The 20,131-nt window shown below is 38.8% G+C and overlaps 1 protein-coding gene across 1 annotated transcript in view; it reads right to left on the bottom strand.

Moving 5' to 3' along the window:
* Positions 1-4,635: 4,635 nt before the first annotated feature.
* Positions 4,636-20,131, bottom strand: part of hpse2 (heparanase 2) — a 61,249-nt gene continuing 45,753 nt past the window's right edge. Inside the window, exons 10-12 of the mRNA XM_030772645.1 lie at positions 13,828-13,973; positions 11,173-11,319; positions 4,636-4,798 (exon numbers count right to left, since the gene is read on the bottom strand). Coding sequence (XP_030628505.1) covers positions 4,636-4,798; positions 11,173-11,319; positions 13,828-13,973 — 456 coding nt within the window. The remainder of the gene's footprint in view (positions 4,799-11,172; positions 11,320-13,827; positions 13,974-20,131) is intronic.

Below are 20,131 nucleotides of genomic sequence, written 5' to 3' on the forward strand. Positions count from 1 at the left end.
TTCTAAAAAAAAACAAACAAAAACAAACAACAAAAGCCACTCCTTACTTGCTTACATTCATTAAACTGAAAAACACCTGACGGATGTACTAATTTTAACAAAGCTCTGCTGAGCAGGACAGTGTGATCACTGATTCAAGACGAGCAAATTCATTTCTTTTACTCAAGTTCTTCGGGTTCGTCTGTTAAATGCATAGACGTTTTTGTCTTCATTGCCCCATTAGAAATAAAGAACAGCTCATATTTATATGGGTACAGTCTACTTTATACACCCCATTGCATTATGTGAACGCACTGTAGCAAATGAAGTAGGTTAGGAATGACCTATAGACAGGATTTACTCCAGTCCCCAGAGAGGCTGGCCTCCAAGGTTTTCTCTGCATTGGATTGCTTTGAAAGAGGTGCTTTGATTTTTTTTTTTTTGTCTAAATTTAGATAAATATGTTTAAATAATAAAACATGCTTATGAGGAGGTCTCTGGGTCATGTCACATTTTCTGGCTCCTGACCAAACGAACCAAGTGTGAACTAGCCTGGACAGTGTTTATGAGTGAACTGTGTTGACTCATTTAAAGCAAACCATATGTGAATCGGAGACACGATTCCTGAGGCCCAGTTCAGAACAAAAACATTTCATATTGTGCTAAACCTTTTGCTTTTTTTTTTTTTTTGGTCTTTCTTTTTTTTGGTTTATTTACTATATTTCAACATACACCAAAATGTACAGTTAATTTTGATGTTTTTATGACTTGATGTGTAGGCTGTACAATATCAAAACATAAATATTCAAAAATACATGCTTAGTGAAAAACGGGGCAAAATAAAGACATTTTTAGGAAAAATTCTTCCTATATAAAATAAGATAGTAAAACCCTCTTTACCTCCGAACAATCAAGAATAAAAATAATAATAAATAATAATAATAAAAAAAACACAAAACAAAACAGAATTGTGCATTAGGATGTATTTGTAGACAAAGAAGTATTAGGAGTAGTAAAGTATTAAATCCATTGTGGCATATGGTAACTGCCACCAATTTACATAACTCTTTTTCCCCTCCCCTAATCCCTCTAATTCCATCTCTACGTTTAGGAGACAGACATAGGGTTGGCACTGTCTCTCTTGTCCCCACTGCACCCAGACTTACACTTTTTTTTTTTTTTTTTTTTTTTACTTTTCTTTTCTTTTTCCTTTTTTTTTTTTTTTTTTTTTTGGATGGCGGCTCATTTGGGTGCAAATGGTTCCCATCACGGGCTGCTCCGCAGCATTGCTCTGACAACACAATGCTTTCACTCCCCCACAACAAAGCTTGGTCCCAGCTGCCGGGAACATCTGTTGATCTGCGTTTCTGAAACCCCTGGCTGGCTCGACTGCCTCCTTCCCTTTGTGATCCTTCCAGTGCCTGGGCTGGAGACGCGGCCGGCGCCCTTTGAAGACTTGTCAGTTGATCTGCTCCTCCAACCTGATGGGACATAAACCTCTAGGCCTGGGGTTTCCCATTGCCTCTTATTGTCACAATTTATTCCTGCCCCTCTTTTGTGCTTGGGCCCAGGTATAAATCACACAGCTCTTAAGCTCCTTTTATCCTCTCACCTCACACTTCTCAACATGTGCTGAATCACTGCTCCCCATTCTCTCCTGCTAGGCACAAGACTTCCACACGTTATGCTCCCACCCAATGCAAGAGCCTCCTGCCAAACCCGGGTTCTGATACTGTCATTTTTAACAAGTTTGGTTAAATGCCCCGTGCACTTACAGCTGGCTAATTCTTCTTCTTCTTTTTTTTTTTTTTTTTACAAAGCGTGGGTTGTGTTAAAAGTTGGTCAGACATCGCCTGTGAAATATTTCACTTGTTATTTTGAACGTCACTGTCCAGAATTTTGGTTATCCGACAGTTTCGATATAAAATACTGCCGATGATTTGTCACTTTTATACACTTGATAGAAGACACCAAAGATCAAATCACCAAGTCACTTTAAGACATAAATTTTTATTATGACTGTAAATATGTATTTGACAAAAAATAATATCAAGTCTCCAAATATTCCACAATAAAATAACAATGCTCTTGTACAAAAGAAAATATTACAACTTCACATGAACGATCAGCACATTCAGAAAAAAAAGGTATCACTTTACACATTCATACTCTGCAATACCTGCAAAAGCTTGGAACAATCTAATTTGAAGAAACTGGATTACGCTATTGGCTGTAACGAGCTTCACTTTGGTGATGGAATGCAGTCATCCTGACAAGTTTTAAAAAGACACTATACTATGTTTCAGAGGCTTACTGTATCAATACACAGGGACTATTCCTAGCTACTAGCTCTGCTAAAATTGATAAGATTTGGGCATGAGCAAAATTGTTTCATAATGAGTTTAATAACAACTTAGAGATAGTGGGATGGTACACGCCATGTCATGTGAAACAACATAAAAAATATGTTGTAAGTCTCTGAGATCCCACACGCAAGTACCTATGGTAAAGTTTACCCCAACTAGATAACTAGTATTCTTTTTGATTCTTAATTTAGCAACATAGCATAAACACACCAATAACGATGTACAAGGTAGTGCCAAACATTTAATTACTGCCTAAAATTTCATCTTTCTCTGAACAGAAAAAAATATATACAAATTTATATAAATAATGTATACAAAGTAAAATCAGCACACAAGTCTACTTTGTACCTATAATACATTTTTATATACAAACCATAATTTCAATAAAATGATGCTCACACCTGTACAAAATCATTCAAATGCAATAATCTTTCATATTCATGAGACATCTAGCAGCACAAGGAAAAGACTGTACATTTGCCTACACTAGATAGAAAGTAGTGTTGAGTACAGTTATATATTAAAGATATTTAAATGTGAGCCTGAGTGAAAAACAGGACACGCTCAGTACACCGCCTCAACAGTGCTCCATCAGAAAGCAGTGTTTTTTTTTCTGTTTTGTTTTGTTTTTCTTTTTTTTGTTTTTTTTGTGCATGACATACAGAATAAAAACATGTCATACACGGCACGAATGGAGGATGTACAACATAATTTGCAAAGAGATGCTTGTTTCGAATTTCACCCTAAATTCAGCGCACATTACTCAGTAACTTTTTAGATTTCGTCTCTCCTAGCCAAATCCCTCTAAAAAAAAAAAAAAAAGCGTGAGAGAGAGAAGGAAACATTTAAATATTCTGTAATGTTGTGTCTAACAATTATAAATGTTATACTTTGAATTTATACTTGAAATTATTATATAAGTGTACTTCCCTCATACTCACTCTAAACTATCACCTGACATTGTGATCTGTTGTTATAATATCACCATGGCAACACGTTCTATTCAGTGATGGTGACGAGTGTTAGTATTTTTATTAAGAACTTACGAGGGTGTTGTTAAATGCTTAGATATGGGGCTACCTGCAAACTGAGAACTAATTGTATTTGTTTAGTTAGTTATTTTTTTGGTTATATTTAGACAAACACTAGGGCTAATTCCTCCCCCTAAATTACATTTTTTTTAAATGGAGTTTGCAGGCCACATCTTCTTAATGTTAGAATCCACTGAATACTACAGGCTCGATATAGCCTATGTTTGGTTGATGTAATTTATACTGGGCCACTGTTATTAATCTACCAACCCTTTCTCAGTCAACTCAGAACAGTGAGAAAGAAAGTAAAAAACCCAGAAAAATCGACACTAAACGACCCTGAAATGCAAAAACAAAAAAAACAAAAAAAATTGGGAAACCCAAAGAAGGCAGACTGTATTTGAGTGCTCTTTTTAGCAGGGAGGTACATGTTGAATGTATCTAAAAAGGCCTGTAAGTTATGATGACAGCAATTTTGAGGTTGAGACTAGGATTTATAGCATTGAGATAAAGGAGAAAGATAATAGATGGAAAACTTGGCCTCTGTCCCACATATTACTGTTCAGTCCTTTAGTCGGGCTTAGCGTTGCCCCCTGATCCAAAACAGAGGTCCTTAAAGGGACACAGAAAGGAAACTTTACAGCTCAGATGCTGCAGAGATCCTATCAGTACCATCCCCATCTCTAATTCAGCTAGGCTCTATTTATAGTCACTAAATCTATGGGTTTGGCTTCAGTAAGGAGAGAAAGGTTACATTTTCATAAACAATGCTATCTTTTTAAGCTTTGCCTTAGCTCTATCGGATAGTATTAACAATAAAGAGATTGGAATCAGTTAAAAAAAAAAACAACGACAAAAAAAGGAACTTTAAACGTTAAACATGCCCAGAACAAGGATTTTAAGAAAATCTAATTAAAACTAACGAGTATTAATGTGACCTCCTGACGTGGTGTTTTCCCAAAAAAAAAAAAAAAACAACCCCAAAAAGAAACTAGACAAAACAAACAACAAAGGACATAACCTCATTCAGAGGCAACAAAACACACATCTCAAGAACACGAAACGTTGATTGTCCGCAAGATGAGCTTGGTCTTACAGAACGAGCGGAGAGAAGTTATGCGGTTGAAAGGTTTTCAGTGCAGCCCTTGGTTTTACAGTGAAGGGCAGTCCTTTCTGTGTGTCTGTGTTGTAGGAGAGACAAAGAAAGCAGGCTGTCTGGGGCATTGCACAGAGAAAAGGTTGAGGTCTTGGGGTCGGTATTATCTGCGGCAGGCGTAAGCGTTGATGTTTTTGATGACGTAGAAGCCGATGGAAACTGGGGGCAAGGCTATCGTCCGCCCTGCCCTGAGCGTTCGTGGCTTTAATTCGGGAAGCGTTTCATTGTCTACCATTTTTAGGGGCTCTCCATTCAGCTGAACAGTCCTGCAAACACACAGAGATAAGAAATGTTGGAGCTGTAGGCCCACACATGTTCTGGCAAAGGCACAAAATAAAATTCATCATATTTCGTGGAGTTGACAGAGGGAGACAACTTCTCCCTTGGATCCATTAACTCTGGATGAAAATGTAATTTTTTTTCCTTCCATTTTCCTAAGCCGTGTAAGAACTGAAAAGAAAATCACTCTAGCACTCTGTTCCTGATGATATGTCGCACCTAGACTAGCCAAATACAATAAACCGATGACATTTTCACATGACATCACATGTCGGCGTGCTAACAGTTCCAGTCTAAACAGAAGACTCCTTCCAAAAGACTGACACAACTGGATGTTGATTCTGGTTCCTCAAAAAGTTCACTACTTCTGGAAATGTTTCTCTCTTTTTGCCCCCCCCTTGTCACTTATGGAATCACTGCTAGTTTTCATTTGCTCACTGGGTGGCGCCAATGTTACATAAGCTGAGCTGATAAACTTCAATGAAAAGACTGTTGAATTGTTGCTGATGAGACTAATTCAATGTTAACGCATTGATGACTTCAGTCATTTAATAACTTGGCTAACAGTGTTGTACACATGAACTACTCATTTACAACTACAGCATTGCAAAATCCTAGTGCATAAAACCTTTCTTTCTTTCTTTTTTTTTAACTTTGTTTTGTTTTGGCTTTATCACAATAAAATAAAACGGAAGAATCCCCAGTTCTGTGCACTATGTGGTTGTAATCGGAATTCAGAAGAATTAGTCATAGTTAGAATACCCTGGGAACAAGGTTTCGGAAAAGAAAAACACATTTCTGCTTCTACATCCCTCAGTACTCTTTTGATTAATTTTCTTCAGAACATCTATTCTACATTCAGCAACTCAAAAGAAACTTGTGTTATATGAACCTCAACTGAATTCCATGAAATCTGCCGGTGCCCCTCTTCAGAAAATTCCGGAGTTTACCATTGTGCTGTTATCCTCTAAACACGAGAGTGTGATACAAGGAACTTTTTTTGTTCGAGAAATTCTAAAACAATTTTTATAAAATTTTTGTTTTTTTAAAGTCATGCCAATTTCTTTGAAATGTTGAATGAGCACTTGGGGTACTTTGCAAACAAAGTTTGCAAACAAAAGACGTCAGGACAAATCAAAGTAATCCACAAATTTGACTTGTAACATGTAACTGAAAACAAATGAGCTTTGTGAATAGATGCCAACATGCCCCAAAATTGGACAGAAATAAACAAAGACAAGCAGAAACCAAAGATTTGAAAATATGTATACAGTGCAAGAATAGAGAACAATACATAAATCAGTTCAATATTTCAGTTCTCCGTGCTCCCCATGTCTAGCTTGAGAATTCACAGGAAACTTCAAGCATAACTACAACACTTCCATACACTCCCAATATGCCGCTCCATCTCCTTGTCATTCTGGTTTCCAAGGTAAACCTGTGTAAAATACACCATGGAAACAGGAGCTCCGTAGGGATTATGCTGTACCTGCTGGCTTTACATGTAATGTTTATAGTACACACACATGTAAGTAATGACAGCACTCAAGGATTTTGCTCTGACCAAACAGCTCTTGCATTTCTGGAAGCGGTAATCGTATAGCCGTAACATGTAATACATGTCTATGGCCCTTAAGGTTAACTTGAGATCATGTTGTCTTATATGATGCACAGCTCTATCTTGGTTCTCCAGAACATACGGTTTCTTTCACTGCTGATGAAAGAAATCAGGTCTAATGTTTACCGAGCAACCAATCCCTGGCTAGGTCAGAGGTCGATTAAATCACCTTGTCCTATCTTGTGGATGGTCACAGACTGAAATGATCAGGAAGCAGAATTCTCTCTGGGCCCGTGTGTCTCCAGCGAGCCTGGAATCCTTCTGAACTGCGGCAGGCCCGTGCAGTGATGCGCTGGGACACAGCATGCTTCAGAAGCAACGCCAAAAGAGTGATTGTTGATCTTCGCAATTGCCTCTCCCCCGGGGAGGATTTATGCTTTGCGAGTTCAAAGTGAAAGAGTAGAGGTATGTAAGCATGCAGTACGTGGCGCTTCACTCAGGGCCCTTTTTGGAGGAGACAGGGGGAGACTGCATTTCCCTTAGATATGATGTATATTAAATTAAACTGTCCTAATGGTTCCATATGCCTGGTCTGGAGAAGCTCCTGGCTACAGATGTAGGCATGTGTTTGGAAGAAGATGATCTGACAAGTCAGAGGGCTCCAGGGCACCAGGACATAAACCTTCAACTTAGACTAGGATTTGTGTGTTTGTAAAAGGACGAAGCAGGGTCTGAGAGCGTTTAGGAAAGTTTCATCTTCTAAACAACTTGCATGCTTTCTAGATCTAATCTCCAAACCATGATTGTCACCAACTGATGTATGGAATCAATGTCTTGGGGAACTGGGATGGGTGACTATAACCCCATGCTCTGCATGCTATTTTAGAACCAGATCAAATACGTCATAGGATTGAACATCCCATTTAGCCCTCCAGAGAAATATATGGAGACATCAAGATATTTCTATGCAGGAGGACACTCCATCAACATGAGGAGGGAGAAAAAAGGGGGTTTACAATGAAATAGATCCAAATGTCATCTCTCCGTCTCTTCTTCTCCATGAGCACGACTTGGAAAAGAAGAAGAAGAAGAGAAAGAAGAAGAAGGAGAAGAAGACGACGAAGACATAGGTGAAACCTGATGCGGCAGGAAGTGTGTCTAACAAACTTTGACAAACTCGAGGTCATACGTTTCCCTGACATGGAATGTGCTGGGCTTCCTGAACAGTCTTCTCCATTTATGTGACAGGCTGCAGGGGGGCTTGGGAAGGAGTGGGGGGGGGGGGGGTGGTGTTGCAGCTTCTGGCACACTTTCCGAGGAAAGTTTATTGTAGTTCTCATATTCTTTCATATTCACTAAGAATTCCATCGACAAAAAAAAAAAATCTGTAGACAATATTTTTTTTTTTTCCCCTCTTGTTATCAAAAATACGTGGCTCATCCACATTAGAGCAGATGGATGAAATATGTTCCCATTTGCCTTTTGCCTGATGCCAATTTGAATAAATTAGTGTATGAGCACTGGCTGTTAACTTTCTGGGACACCCTGTGCTCCATAAAAACACAGATTCCTCCCAACTTCTTTCAGGATGAGTTTACAATTGAGCAGTCATCTTAATAAGAAACGTCTGATGACACCATTATGAAACAAGTCAGAGGACAAACATTTGATCAGATAATCCTCTGAACAGCTATTTAAAATCTAAAAAAAAAAAAAAAAAAAAAATCAATCAGTCTTCTATGATCAAGATCTATGTTTAGAATACACTACCATAGAGACGCACAACTCTCTCGATGTGCATTAGAAATAAGCAAAAAGTTGATTTGACATGGATATGAGTAAAAAATGTCTGATGGGCAACAGATGTGCTTTTCGTTACACATAAGTGACAGAGGATATGAGGCACTTGTAAAGCAGCATTATAAAGATGATTAGCACCCTTTACATCTTAATTACACCAACGTCAAGTCAACAAGCAACAAAAATAGGGGAGCTCTTGGCTGGCCTGAAATAGACATAAATTCACTAAACGATAGGAGGAACACCCTGTGGAAACTCTGTAACAATTCAATTCCCTGGTCTTTCATCCATATGAGGAAGTCTGTGAAGTCTGAGAGTGTTCAAGTGTGACCATACAAAATGAACATTTAATTTCCCAGCATATGTGTTACAGGGGTTTTAAAACCTTGGAATGTGTCAGGAGTAACTTTATAGTCTGCCTGTATATGTTATCCACCGAATTTGGGCTGCAAGAGGGCTCTGATTCAGGCCATATGGAGCTTTTGGGCATTTCAAAAGGAGATAAACATCCGAAGATATTTCTCCGTCGGTTTAACTACAGAAAACACGTAGTCTGAATCGCGCGCTAATTAATTGAACAACAAAGCAACAATTTAATGAGTTCTATAACCCTTTTCTCGATGAACCGTGAAGTGTAACTGAACAGAAACTATCAATGTATAATTTTTGCTAAATTAAAAGAGAAATGCTCTAATAGACTACAGAAAAATAATAGATTGTTATATCCAATTACACATTTTTCATGTGTTCACAATAAACGTAATTCTCGAAAATGCAAAGACTTTACAGGATATGGGAATGAATTCAGCGAAAACAGGAATGATTATAGGTGTTTTGTTTTCATTACTGGCCAATGATGGATTGCACTCTCCAATATAATTGGTGAATGGTTATTGTAATACTTGAACTCATAACATTCCTTTTTTTCCTCCTGTGTAATTTCAATCTTACTACTAAATATGGTCGTACGCATCTAAAGAAGAGAGAGACCGACTTTTAACTGCACAAAATTGCTTTTTTTTTCAATTTTCTTAAGGATATTCAGTTTTATCAACATCTGGTACTACTAAAGTCCTCATAAAAGTTGCCCTTAACTTCCCTTTTTTAATGGAAGCATTTATGGGCTTAAGTTGAACCAGTGTTCATCCACAGCGGTCAGAGTTTCATTAATTACCGCAAAAACTTCCTTGACCACCACAAACAGCCAATGTAGTTACATTGTTATCATGGGATTACACACAAATTTCAATAACATGGAGCTTAGAACTTACACATGGGTGTTCTATTGGATTCCAGAATGCTGGAGGAACCGCAAAGCAACTGAGAAAGGTTATTAGAAAGACCGAATGTTTATAAGAAAAGGTCACTGGCTAAAAAAAGAAAAAAAAAAGCCCACTACCTGAATTTACATTAAGACTTTCCTCTCTTAAGATGTTTCTTACCATTGAACAGTATGTTTGTTTTCAGTTTCCACACAGCAAAATGAAGGAATTATGATGATACGATTTACTAGAGAGGAGTTTTTTTGGCATTACAACCCTACCTGCAGTGTGTTCTGAAATGGACATGATCCATTTTCTCCTTTTCTTTATGTAAAAGGACAGAACTGTGGTTCCATGATATAAAAAGCAGTTGCAGGACAGTGTTGCAACACAAAGAGCGAACAAAGTTAATCCACAGAACAGCAGTCAATTTACAGAACTCGATCCTTCTCACTGCACATCAGCCCAGTTCCAAATATCTGTCAATGGTGCAGTCTTTACACAGTGAAGTTCAGCATGTATAGTGATCCCATTATCGTGTCAATATGCTCATTCTAATACAAAACGTATGGTTTTCACTTAACTCAGAGAAACTGAGGGATCAGGACCATCCATGTGTATGTTCTTCAACAATATATACCTTCGGAGTTAAAACGCCTGTGTCTTTTATGGAAATACACAGACATGGTAAAACATTTAATGATTAAAAAGAAAACAAAAGAAAAAAAATAATATTTTGGATCGACTACGATCACAGCTGTATCCATCCATCTCTCTCCACCCACATAAACTTCACAAATTAGATTAAAATGTTTGTCTTTATTTTAACACTCAGAACATCATACAATCTCCCCGGATGCTTGGCTTTCGGTTTCCTCTGTTAGCTATAGATAAGACAATCTCCATATATTTGCAAAAGGCAAAAAAATCCCAGTTCCCCTGTTTAACTGACTAAGAAGGATAAACAGGCAGTGTCCTGTGTTATCGTAACCCGGCTCCCTCTTACTCGTTCTCCTCCTGCCACAGAGCTTGTTAGGTCAATGCTGATGAAACACTACTCCGTATTGGTGGTGCAGTTAGATATTTTCTCAGAAAACAATTAGCTCAACCCTCGGTGTCCAGGATCTATTGTGTTGAGCCAAAGACGGAGAGCTATATCTGTACTCACTCTGAGCTAATCTGTTTGAGGGGAAAAAAAAGAGAACGGGAAGGGGCGGAGGGGGCTCTTCATCTGTATGGATTGGTTCAGTAAACTGAGAGTCAGACCGTTAATCCGGTGTTTTGTCACGGTTATTAACCTCAATGTGTGAACGACTGGAGATACAGAGGTTCACGATATCGCATAATAGTCTCATGACACGCCAATCCAACATGAGATCTTACAGCGGGGGAAAAAGCGTGTGAATGAGAGAACCTTTTTTTCGATTTGATCAATTCCCACAAAGTATTTCAGTTTCTGAGGACCCATTTATCATCTAATCTCTGCTTAGTGTGTTATTGTTAGAAATCTGAGCTAAAATGTGCGAACCAAGGGATGCACGCCACTGCAAAACGATGCTTCGATGTCCAACCATTTAACAGCTTCCATGCAAACAGGAAATTATATCATTAAAATAATTAAATAGAAAAAAAATGAACATATCCTGAGATATTCCACGTTTTTAAATGCTGGTATGGCATTCACTACACGTTGTGACTCAATTACGATGACATGACAATTTATGATGACATGACAACTTACTTGGAGTGCAGACCATCTGCGCCCAAGGGTTGTAACAGGTATTGGTGAACGGTTTTGTTTCGTAATGTTCCAGCCAGCTTGATTTTTTTCCGAGACCGATGCAGGTTAATAATGTAGATGGTTATGGATCCTCTGACGTAATTGTGACTGCGAAAGGAGAAAGATGCGCATATTTCATCACACAAATGAGCTTTATGATAAGGTAAATATCATGCAACATGTGAAAACATTTAAAATAAAATATAATGAGGAGGATAACATGGACAAAGATAATTTGTAGAAATTTCGTGGCATGAAGGTCAAAATGTGTCACACGCTAACTATAACCTTTCCATCTGTGATAGAAGTGACAACAGAGAAGAAAGAGAGCTGTTTGGTGCGAGTTTTGCCCTGGAAACTTTTAAGGGAATCTTCAAGTGCAATCTTCATATCTCGATTCAACCGCTGAACCTCAGTAAACTATGACTTATAACTCTGAGGCAAAAATGAAGATAAAAGAAGCTCTGTTACGAATTGAGTTTAAAAGCGGTGACTCTTTTTAATAGTCTTAAAGCTGCGCCTTATTCTTTTCTTATTTATTTTTTTTCCTATACAGCCAAACTGAGAGCTGAACTGAAGAGAACTGAACTCTCCGTTACATTCACGAGGGAGGATCAAGGAGACTCTGAAACCGGTGGACCACGGCGCTTAAGTTACAGTGACAGTACAACACCCTTACTCTGCGAGTTGCTGAAGACTGGACTTTTGGGGGATATTAGATGAAGATAAATATCTGCCAAAATGATAAGGCAAACATGATAAAAATCCAATAAGATATCTAATATAAAGGCAAGAAAAACACAGCTGTAGTGAATACCACATGTTTAGCACAGGCGAAGCGATGGGGTCAGACTTTGGCTTTTGTCAGACAGGCCTGTTAGTAATCTGTCCAAGTGCGAGCACTCTGGCCTCTCAGTCTGCGCTTGTCTTTACACCTTGGCATACATTGAACAGGCTGCTTGGAGCTCAAACAAGCTTTTTTTTTTTCTTGTTTTTTTCTGTTAAGAAAAAAAAAAAAAAAAAAAGGGCCAAGAAGCGAAAACGTTGAAAAAAGTCTGAAAACCAGTCTTGCATAAAGGAAAAACAACCTTCATTTGATAGTTTGTGGTGTCTCAGCTCTAACAGAATTTGGTAACCTATGCTCGGGCTTTCCGTCCGGCTGCGTTAGATCAGACGGGCAGATCGGACGGCGATAAACGCTGTCCAAGGCTTTGTGCTTCTCAAGCGTTCGCGGCGGGGAACGTAAACATGCATTATGTTGTTTGATGTCCACGAACGGGTTCAGAGAAAATATGAAGCGTATAAACCATGCAGCCTTGAGTGCGGGGAAGCAGATTGGTAGAAGGGGGCCTGTTTTATATAAGGATCCTTTGACAGGTTGGCTCGTATATACAGAGCACATCTATGACTTGTTTGACCAGTCAGTCCAGTTTTCTGCTTTAAAAGCACAAACAGAACGAGAATTCCGCAGGACGTAAGAAGCATAACACCAGACCGTTTGAGCTCTGCTTGAATATTGCTTTTACTTCCCGTCACAGACTGAGAGCCAAACACTACGCCATTCAGAACTTATAGCTTTTGTTCAGTCAAAACTACTATCAATGGCCACTGCAATAGTAACAATATGCTCCTTTTTTGACTCTCTAACTAACCTGCTCAAGGCCCTCTTAGTCGATTACCACTTCTGAGTCTGTCAGTATTTGGGAAAGCATCAACACTTCCAAGAAGCGATCAATAAGCCCAATTTAATTTATCATCTTTGCACCCGTCCTGGAGAGGAAACACCAGGATTAGCTCTCTGACTATTAATCGTGTGCGTAAACAGCCTGATATGAAGAACCGCTTCATCAGCCTGTAAACTCCATCCCTTGCCCTCGGTCGCATTTTTCGGAGTAACGCGTCGGGAGAATAAGGGTTTGCTGCCGCGTCGGACAGGCCTCCAGCCAGGAGCAGAGGCAGTGGCAGCAGGAGCGTGACACACCTGTAACTGAGCTGTCTGAGGAGGAGGCCAGCAGTCAGTAAGCCTACACTGCTGCTGACAAGCTCGCAGTTCCAGCATACATCTTCCTGAGGAGATATGATAACCATCAAAGGGGATGGTGGCACTTTTTATCTGCTTTCTGGACAGACCTCGCTATTGTACACTCCACCCCAAGCCTTAAAAAAGCCCTCTAACCTACCTGAGCTCAGATAAAGGGTGCAGCTACTTTTCAGCATCCCTTTGACAGCCGAGAGAGGCCCTGCACACTTGATAATTGATACTTGTTAAATTTTATGGCTTCTTACTCTGAAAGACTTGGGTGTCTGGAGCGAGGTAATTTATGTGCTTACATATGAGCATATATGAAAGGTTTTATTAAAAAGCTCCTCCACTCTGGGCCATGTTCTCAGATGTCTGGGAGGCTGTTGTGTCTGGTTATTACCGGGACAAGAGAGAGAGTGCAGTTGACAAAGAATTCACATCATTCACACTCTCTGCAGCGGGGACAAACAATGAAAGAGACTCGTTGCTAACCCTCTGCTAAAACGTAGTGACGTATGATGTGATGCATAACGATAAAATGTTTAATGCGTATATGTTCATGTTTGTGATAAATTTGCAGGTGATATGCTAACTTGTGGAAGCTGGTGCAGTGTGCGTATATGCGCAGCTTGTCTCGAATCACCCTCCCTGGGCGTGGTTTCCTCTGGAGACCTGCAACGTGCACCGCCAACACCCGGGGGCCCACCAGACGCTTAAAGAGCAGGGACAGCCAGTAATCCTGCAACACCAACACACACACACACAGACACACACACACATACACGCAAGCACACACACAGACACACAGCACATGTTACACAAACGCACTAGTAAGCCATTTTAAGTGGGTCCAAGACATGTCAACACAGATGTTAGGTCAAGCTATATTACCATATAGGGGTGCTGGTGTGGTGTTCAACTGGGAAAGATAAATAGTTCACATACAGAACGACTTCAGACTAAAGAAAAAAAAGCAATAAGCAGATACAGCTTTTCTTTTGTCTGTTATAAGGTCACACAAATCTAATTCAATCAAACATATGTCAACTTTCCAAAGAGTTTTAATTTTAGCATGGTTTGGGTGAGACATTTGTAGAAATTGAAGTTGAAAAGTGAGAAAAAAAACAAACAGAAAATCACAGATGTACTATGAGGTTCCCAGACCAGCCTCCTCTGCTGTAGGGACAGACAGAGAAAGAGAGAGAGAGAGATACAGAGAGACGTTTTTTTTCTGTGGTTAGAAAAAGCCCACCATGACTTCAGGCTCTAATTGAAAGAGACATTTTCTTGGATGTTCAAGGATAGAATTATTACTATAGATTTTCAATCGGAGGCCTCTTCTGATAGAACTCAGGGGCATGAAAGGAAGAGAGAATCAACAACAACTGGAAAAATGTTTTGGGCCACTGGTTTTAAAAATAAAGTGGTAAATATTTGCCATCCGTAGTAATTACGAGGATCACATACCCTGACCTTTCTTTCACATGTCAGACCATGTTTCAAATATTTGAAAGACATTTTCCAACAAGGAAAGAACAACACTTACCACTCATAATTAAGTAAACTTTTCACCAACATTTATAGTATCTTGTATTTTTCTTGTATTTTACAATAGAGAGAGAATCAGCATATGCATGATTGCTGATATAATCTGAATGGCTGTGTGTGTGTGTGTGTGTGTGTGTGTGTATATACATATATATATATATATATATATATATATATATATATATATATATATATATATATATGTGTGTGTGTGTGTGTGTGTGTGTGTGTGTGTGTATATTTGCTTGTATTATGTAACTGTAGATGATATGTAGATGAAATGTACAAGAGTAACTCAAGTTGCAAAATCTGTAATATTCTCTTTGAATTAAAATATAAACCGTCAGAGGAGCAGAAGTGTCACAGCACACTTTGTAATAAACCCACCCAACTATATCACATTTCAGTCAGATTTCCAGATTTTGCTGAGGAACAAATGTGTTTAGTGAGAAATGCTTTTTCCTCAATTACATAAACAACAACCACAAGAAAGGCTTTGACAACAACAGGAAAGGATCTAGTGTTGCGCATTCCAAAACAACACTAGAGGTTTCATTCTTAATCATTGATCCCAAGTAATAAGTGATGCCAATCAAGTCCAATACATTATAAGAACGACATTAGATACTCAGTATATCTGAGCTTAATATATGTGTGTAAAATATGATGTTACTGTTGTGTAATTCTACAAATTCAGCCGACATGTCAGTTCCAGCCGTATTTCCTCTCGAAACAGATCAAGTACACACAAATTGTCTAGACAAAGCTCTAAATGTTGAGCTCTACACTGCTCCTACTTCTTCTTCTTCTTCTTCTTTTTTTACCAGTTCCCAGATTCAACACCTAATTGAAAAGGTTCAGAATAACATGTGTGCATCAGGAAGTTCCCATGCAATCCTGCATATGGCAACATTTAAAGGCTTCTTTTTCCATGAGAGCTTCATTTGCCCAGGCAGCTTAGTGTTGTACAGCTTCGGCCATGACTGGCGCAGAAAACTACAAGAAACAACAATGGCCATGTCTCCTTTTGATGTTACATTCCAGAAAGGAACATGTCTCATCTTTAAAAACAGGTTGTGTACACTTGATAAACAGATCACGAATCTTCAATAGTAGTGTACTTTTTATATTTACAGTAAATTGCTACCTCTGTACGTTTTTTCTTTCTACTTTCTCTGTTTCTTTGTCCTTTCTCCTTTAATATTTTTAAAATATGGTATTAATGTCATTGATAAAGAGACATGCCAATGTGCGGCAGTATTTTTATCACCTCAGAAGCTACCTACAGTAATCTGCAAAACTCAACACCAGTCGTGTTCATAGTGCTGACTTGGGAACTCCATAAGTTAAATCAGTTAAGCTAGGGCTGGTAGTAGAAGCCCAACAGCATCTGTGTGTGAAAATTATTTAGAGAGGAGACTCCAGATGGGCTAACCCCTCTTGCCAGTGGGCATCTGGAAGGTGGCCACCACAGCAGGTGCACTGGGCAGGAATGTCTGGCTGGTCTGAGCGGTCCAGCTAAACCTCAGGAATGCCCATCTCTCACAACCAGAGCCGGGCATGCCACTACCCACAGAACGACAGGAAGTGTTCTGAACAGCAACTGAAAATATCCTAAACAACAAGATGATTACAAATCTGAGTCTACGATCCCATCTTCATAACCGTTAAGGCACAATTGTATACTATTATGACTTAAGGTAGCATTCTTAAGTAGCTGGAGCTATGTTCTGGAATGTCTGTGATAACACACTTTCTTAATTTAAAGTTAGTTGGGAAAGTACCCCCCCCCCCTCGAATCCCATATAAACTGTCTTTTCACAGCAAATGTCTCAAAATTCTCTTCATTTTCTGACACATGTTGTGGCCAGTGTATTTTATTAGTGTCTGTGTTTCAAAAGATGTTTCCCAAACAACTTTAAATAACAAGTTGATGAACATTAAACTTTCCAAGTGCTTTGCACTCTCCTTAAACCACAATAACACCATTAAGGCATAAGTACTGTGTAATCCAAGTGTCTACTTATAAAAACATAAATTGAATTCAGACCATGGGTTATCTTGTTAATTTCTGCAGCCTTGGAGATCAAAGCCCACTGCAAAACACTGGTTCATATAAAAAAGGTTAACAATAGGGTTGACCTATATTAAAGTTATGTGAAAATGTGCTACAAAATCCATAAAGGCAGGGTCATAAGAAATAAATGTATTCTATAAAATCAGTGTAAAAAAGCGAAACGGGTACAATTATTTTCTTGCAAATTGTTGGAAGCTTTGACGTAAAAAGTCGAGATAGAAATCCCATCAGTACTCTTCAGGTTTTCTCCGACTGTTACTTAATTCTAAAGTTTCTGTTTCTAGTTTCTGTATTCCAATTTCACAAGTTCTTTATGGAAGAACGGGTTCAAAATGGCCATTCTGAATGAAAGCATTTGATGAAACCAATAGGCCTACTTCAAGAGTTATTTTAGGCTAACAGGCAAAGGATGCTAATCAAATATATTAAGTATTCACGGTAAAGATAACTTACTGGGGGTTGGCAATGGACAATCTACAATGCAGGATAGTTTGTGAAACCTTAATTAGCATGAGGGATAGCAAGTAAATCTCCCTGCCCGTAGTGTTCAACATGCTACATGGTAGACAGTCATCGTGATATTGGTTATGTCAAAACACTGGCCCCTCTGATAAGATTATTATAAAGAAAAGTTGTTAGTATTACAACTGAAACTTCCAGCTAGCTTCACTGAGTAGACGACTAGCTAACATTAACAGCTCACAAAACTATAATTAACAAATCACTACACACACACTCATACATTTAGCTAATATCCGACAAGAGTTCGGCTGCTTCATTTTATTGAATGTTTGTCAAATTAACACTTGAAGCGGACTGAAAGCCTGTATACTCTGTTTAAATTTCATAAGCTGGTCACTTTGAGTTACTGGCAACATTAGCTTGCTACCTGCTAATGACCCTCTTAAAGGCAGCTGAGCTTGTAATAAAGAAACTGTTAACATAAGACATTACCATGGGCTATTTGGATCAAAATCTTTTCTGGTTAGAAACTGTTCATGAGTACTTATCACTTAATATTTTGTGACATTAAGATGCCTGCAGCTTTAATGTCACAAGGATAAGGGAAAAACCTCGGAGAGAAAAACTGCCTTATGCTCTGGCAAAACTGCCTACACATGGGAACTGCCAGACAATACATGGCAACACACACATGCACACAGTAACACACACACGCTCCACCGGATTTACATATAATAATAGTCGTCGTCATCATCATCATCATCATCATCATCATCATCATCATGCTTCACAGTTTTGGGCACCCTTTTACAAAAGTGACTACCTTGGATTTAGTTAGCAAGATGAAAAAAAAAAAAATGCCAAGCTTGAACTATTCAGTGAAGTAACCTTGTCTGAGCGAGCAGTTGCTTAATGAATTGAGAAAAAACGATAACTGACTTTTACAAACAGAAGAAGGCTGTAAACAACTCTCTAAGAGCTTCCAACAAGCAATTCTATCTGTCAGAAACATTGTAAAGAAAAAAGAAGTTAAATTGAACAGTTGAAACAAATCTAGATCTGAAAGACTCATTTGATCATCTCAGATCTGCCAAACAGAACTTAGATCACTGCAAAGGACCTGCAGAGGGTCTTTGCTGCCAGTAGAGAGGCTCATCTAACAATACAGTATTCATTGCACCACAAGGAAGTGCACAGTGCAGCAGACTGAAGGAAATCTTTTCTGTTGCTTCAACTATATGAAAAAGCCTCGATAAACAATCACTAATGATGCATTTGGAGACCGGGTGAGATGTGAAGAATATCTTACTAACTTACCATCTACATGCTTTGCGGTTACATGGCATCCATTGGAGTAGTAAATATTTTATGTATGAAAGGGAAGAAAAGATTTCAACTGGATGTCAACAAGTCCTAAGAGATAATATCCTGCATCATCTATATCATGATATCCTGTACCATTCCTGTCAGGCAAGAAATTTCAGCTGTAGAGAAACACATTATTTCTGCAAGAGAACAATATGAACTCAAAACTAACCATGAATCCTTTAGAGGAATAGAAAGACTGAGCATTTGGAATGGACATCAGAGTCACTTCACTTGAATATTATTGAAAATCATGCAATGCATGCAAAGAAACCTCAAATTGTTTCTGAGCTGTGCAAGCAACTTGAGAAACACTCAACTCTGGATGCTCTGTTAAGTTTGATCAAAGGTTGGCATACAACTGTATCTGCAAGTATACATTACATATAGATGGTGAGAATTTAATTTTCTTCAGCGACTGTCCAACCATCTGCACACAGCTTTAACACATAACTATTAAAGTGAAGTCCGGTTCCGAGGTCCAAGTCTCTATATGACACTTATTTATATTGGTTGTAGTTGAATCCAGGAACATTTCAACAGTGAACCAATCAGGCACTGGTCCTGCACTGGGCATGTCCACAACGAGAGCAAATAATAATGTGAAGCCTCTCCTGAGGCTTCAAAATACTGAGGAGCCACTATGGACCTCCTACAGAAGGGACATGTTTTCAGCTCCATTGCAGGCTAGCGCAGTGTGGACGTTTCCTGGGTATGTGTTTAGCATATCTTCGACGGTTAATTGTTAAAACTGGATTGTTACAGAGATTTAAAAAAAAAAAAAAAAAAAAGAAGAAGAAGAAGAAATTCTTTGGAGTTGCAAAATACAGAAGGACAGTATTTGTAATATGATCAAATTGCTTGTATAGTCAAAACAGTAGTGCTTTAGTAGGGGAAAAAAATAGGTCTACAGTCCTAAAATAATAGTGTTTCATCGAGTGGGTAACAGACATAGTATATAGATACAGCAGACATAGTAAATATGATAATAAGAAACGTATCCTCAGCCACAAGAGACCACTGTATTATTATTAAAGAGAAAATACAGGGAAAAAAAAGCAGTATAGAAAAAAATGAAGACTGGTCAAATCATGTTAAAATACCAGATATGAAGGAAATCTATCTCATATATTTAACTGTAATTGTGGGGTAGTAAACCGGCAAGAAGAAGACAGGGGGAGAGAGAGTGAGAGAGAGAGAGAGAGAGAGAGACAGCAGGAGAGGAAAACGGAATGATGAAGTGGAAAAAACAGATAGAAGTGAAAGGAGTGGAGGCATTTTGGAGCAGGTCGCAGCAGAGGTGGGGAGGGCTGGATGGGCTAAGGCCCTGATGGCTGACTGAGGGATTAAAGAGACTAGGGCTGACCATAAATTACTCGGCAGGCCGACAGGTTGGGCCTGTTGTGAATTCTCACAGTGGGAAGCCTGGCAGTTCCCACAGACAC

Source organism: Chanos chanos, chromosome 4, assembly GCF_902362185.1.
Source record: "Chanos chanos chromosome 4, fChaCha1.1, whole genome shotgun sequence".
In the NCBI taxonomy this organism is placed as follows: domain Eukaryota; kingdom Metazoa; phylum Chordata; class Actinopteri; order Gonorynchiformes; family Chanidae; genus Chanos; species Chanos chanos.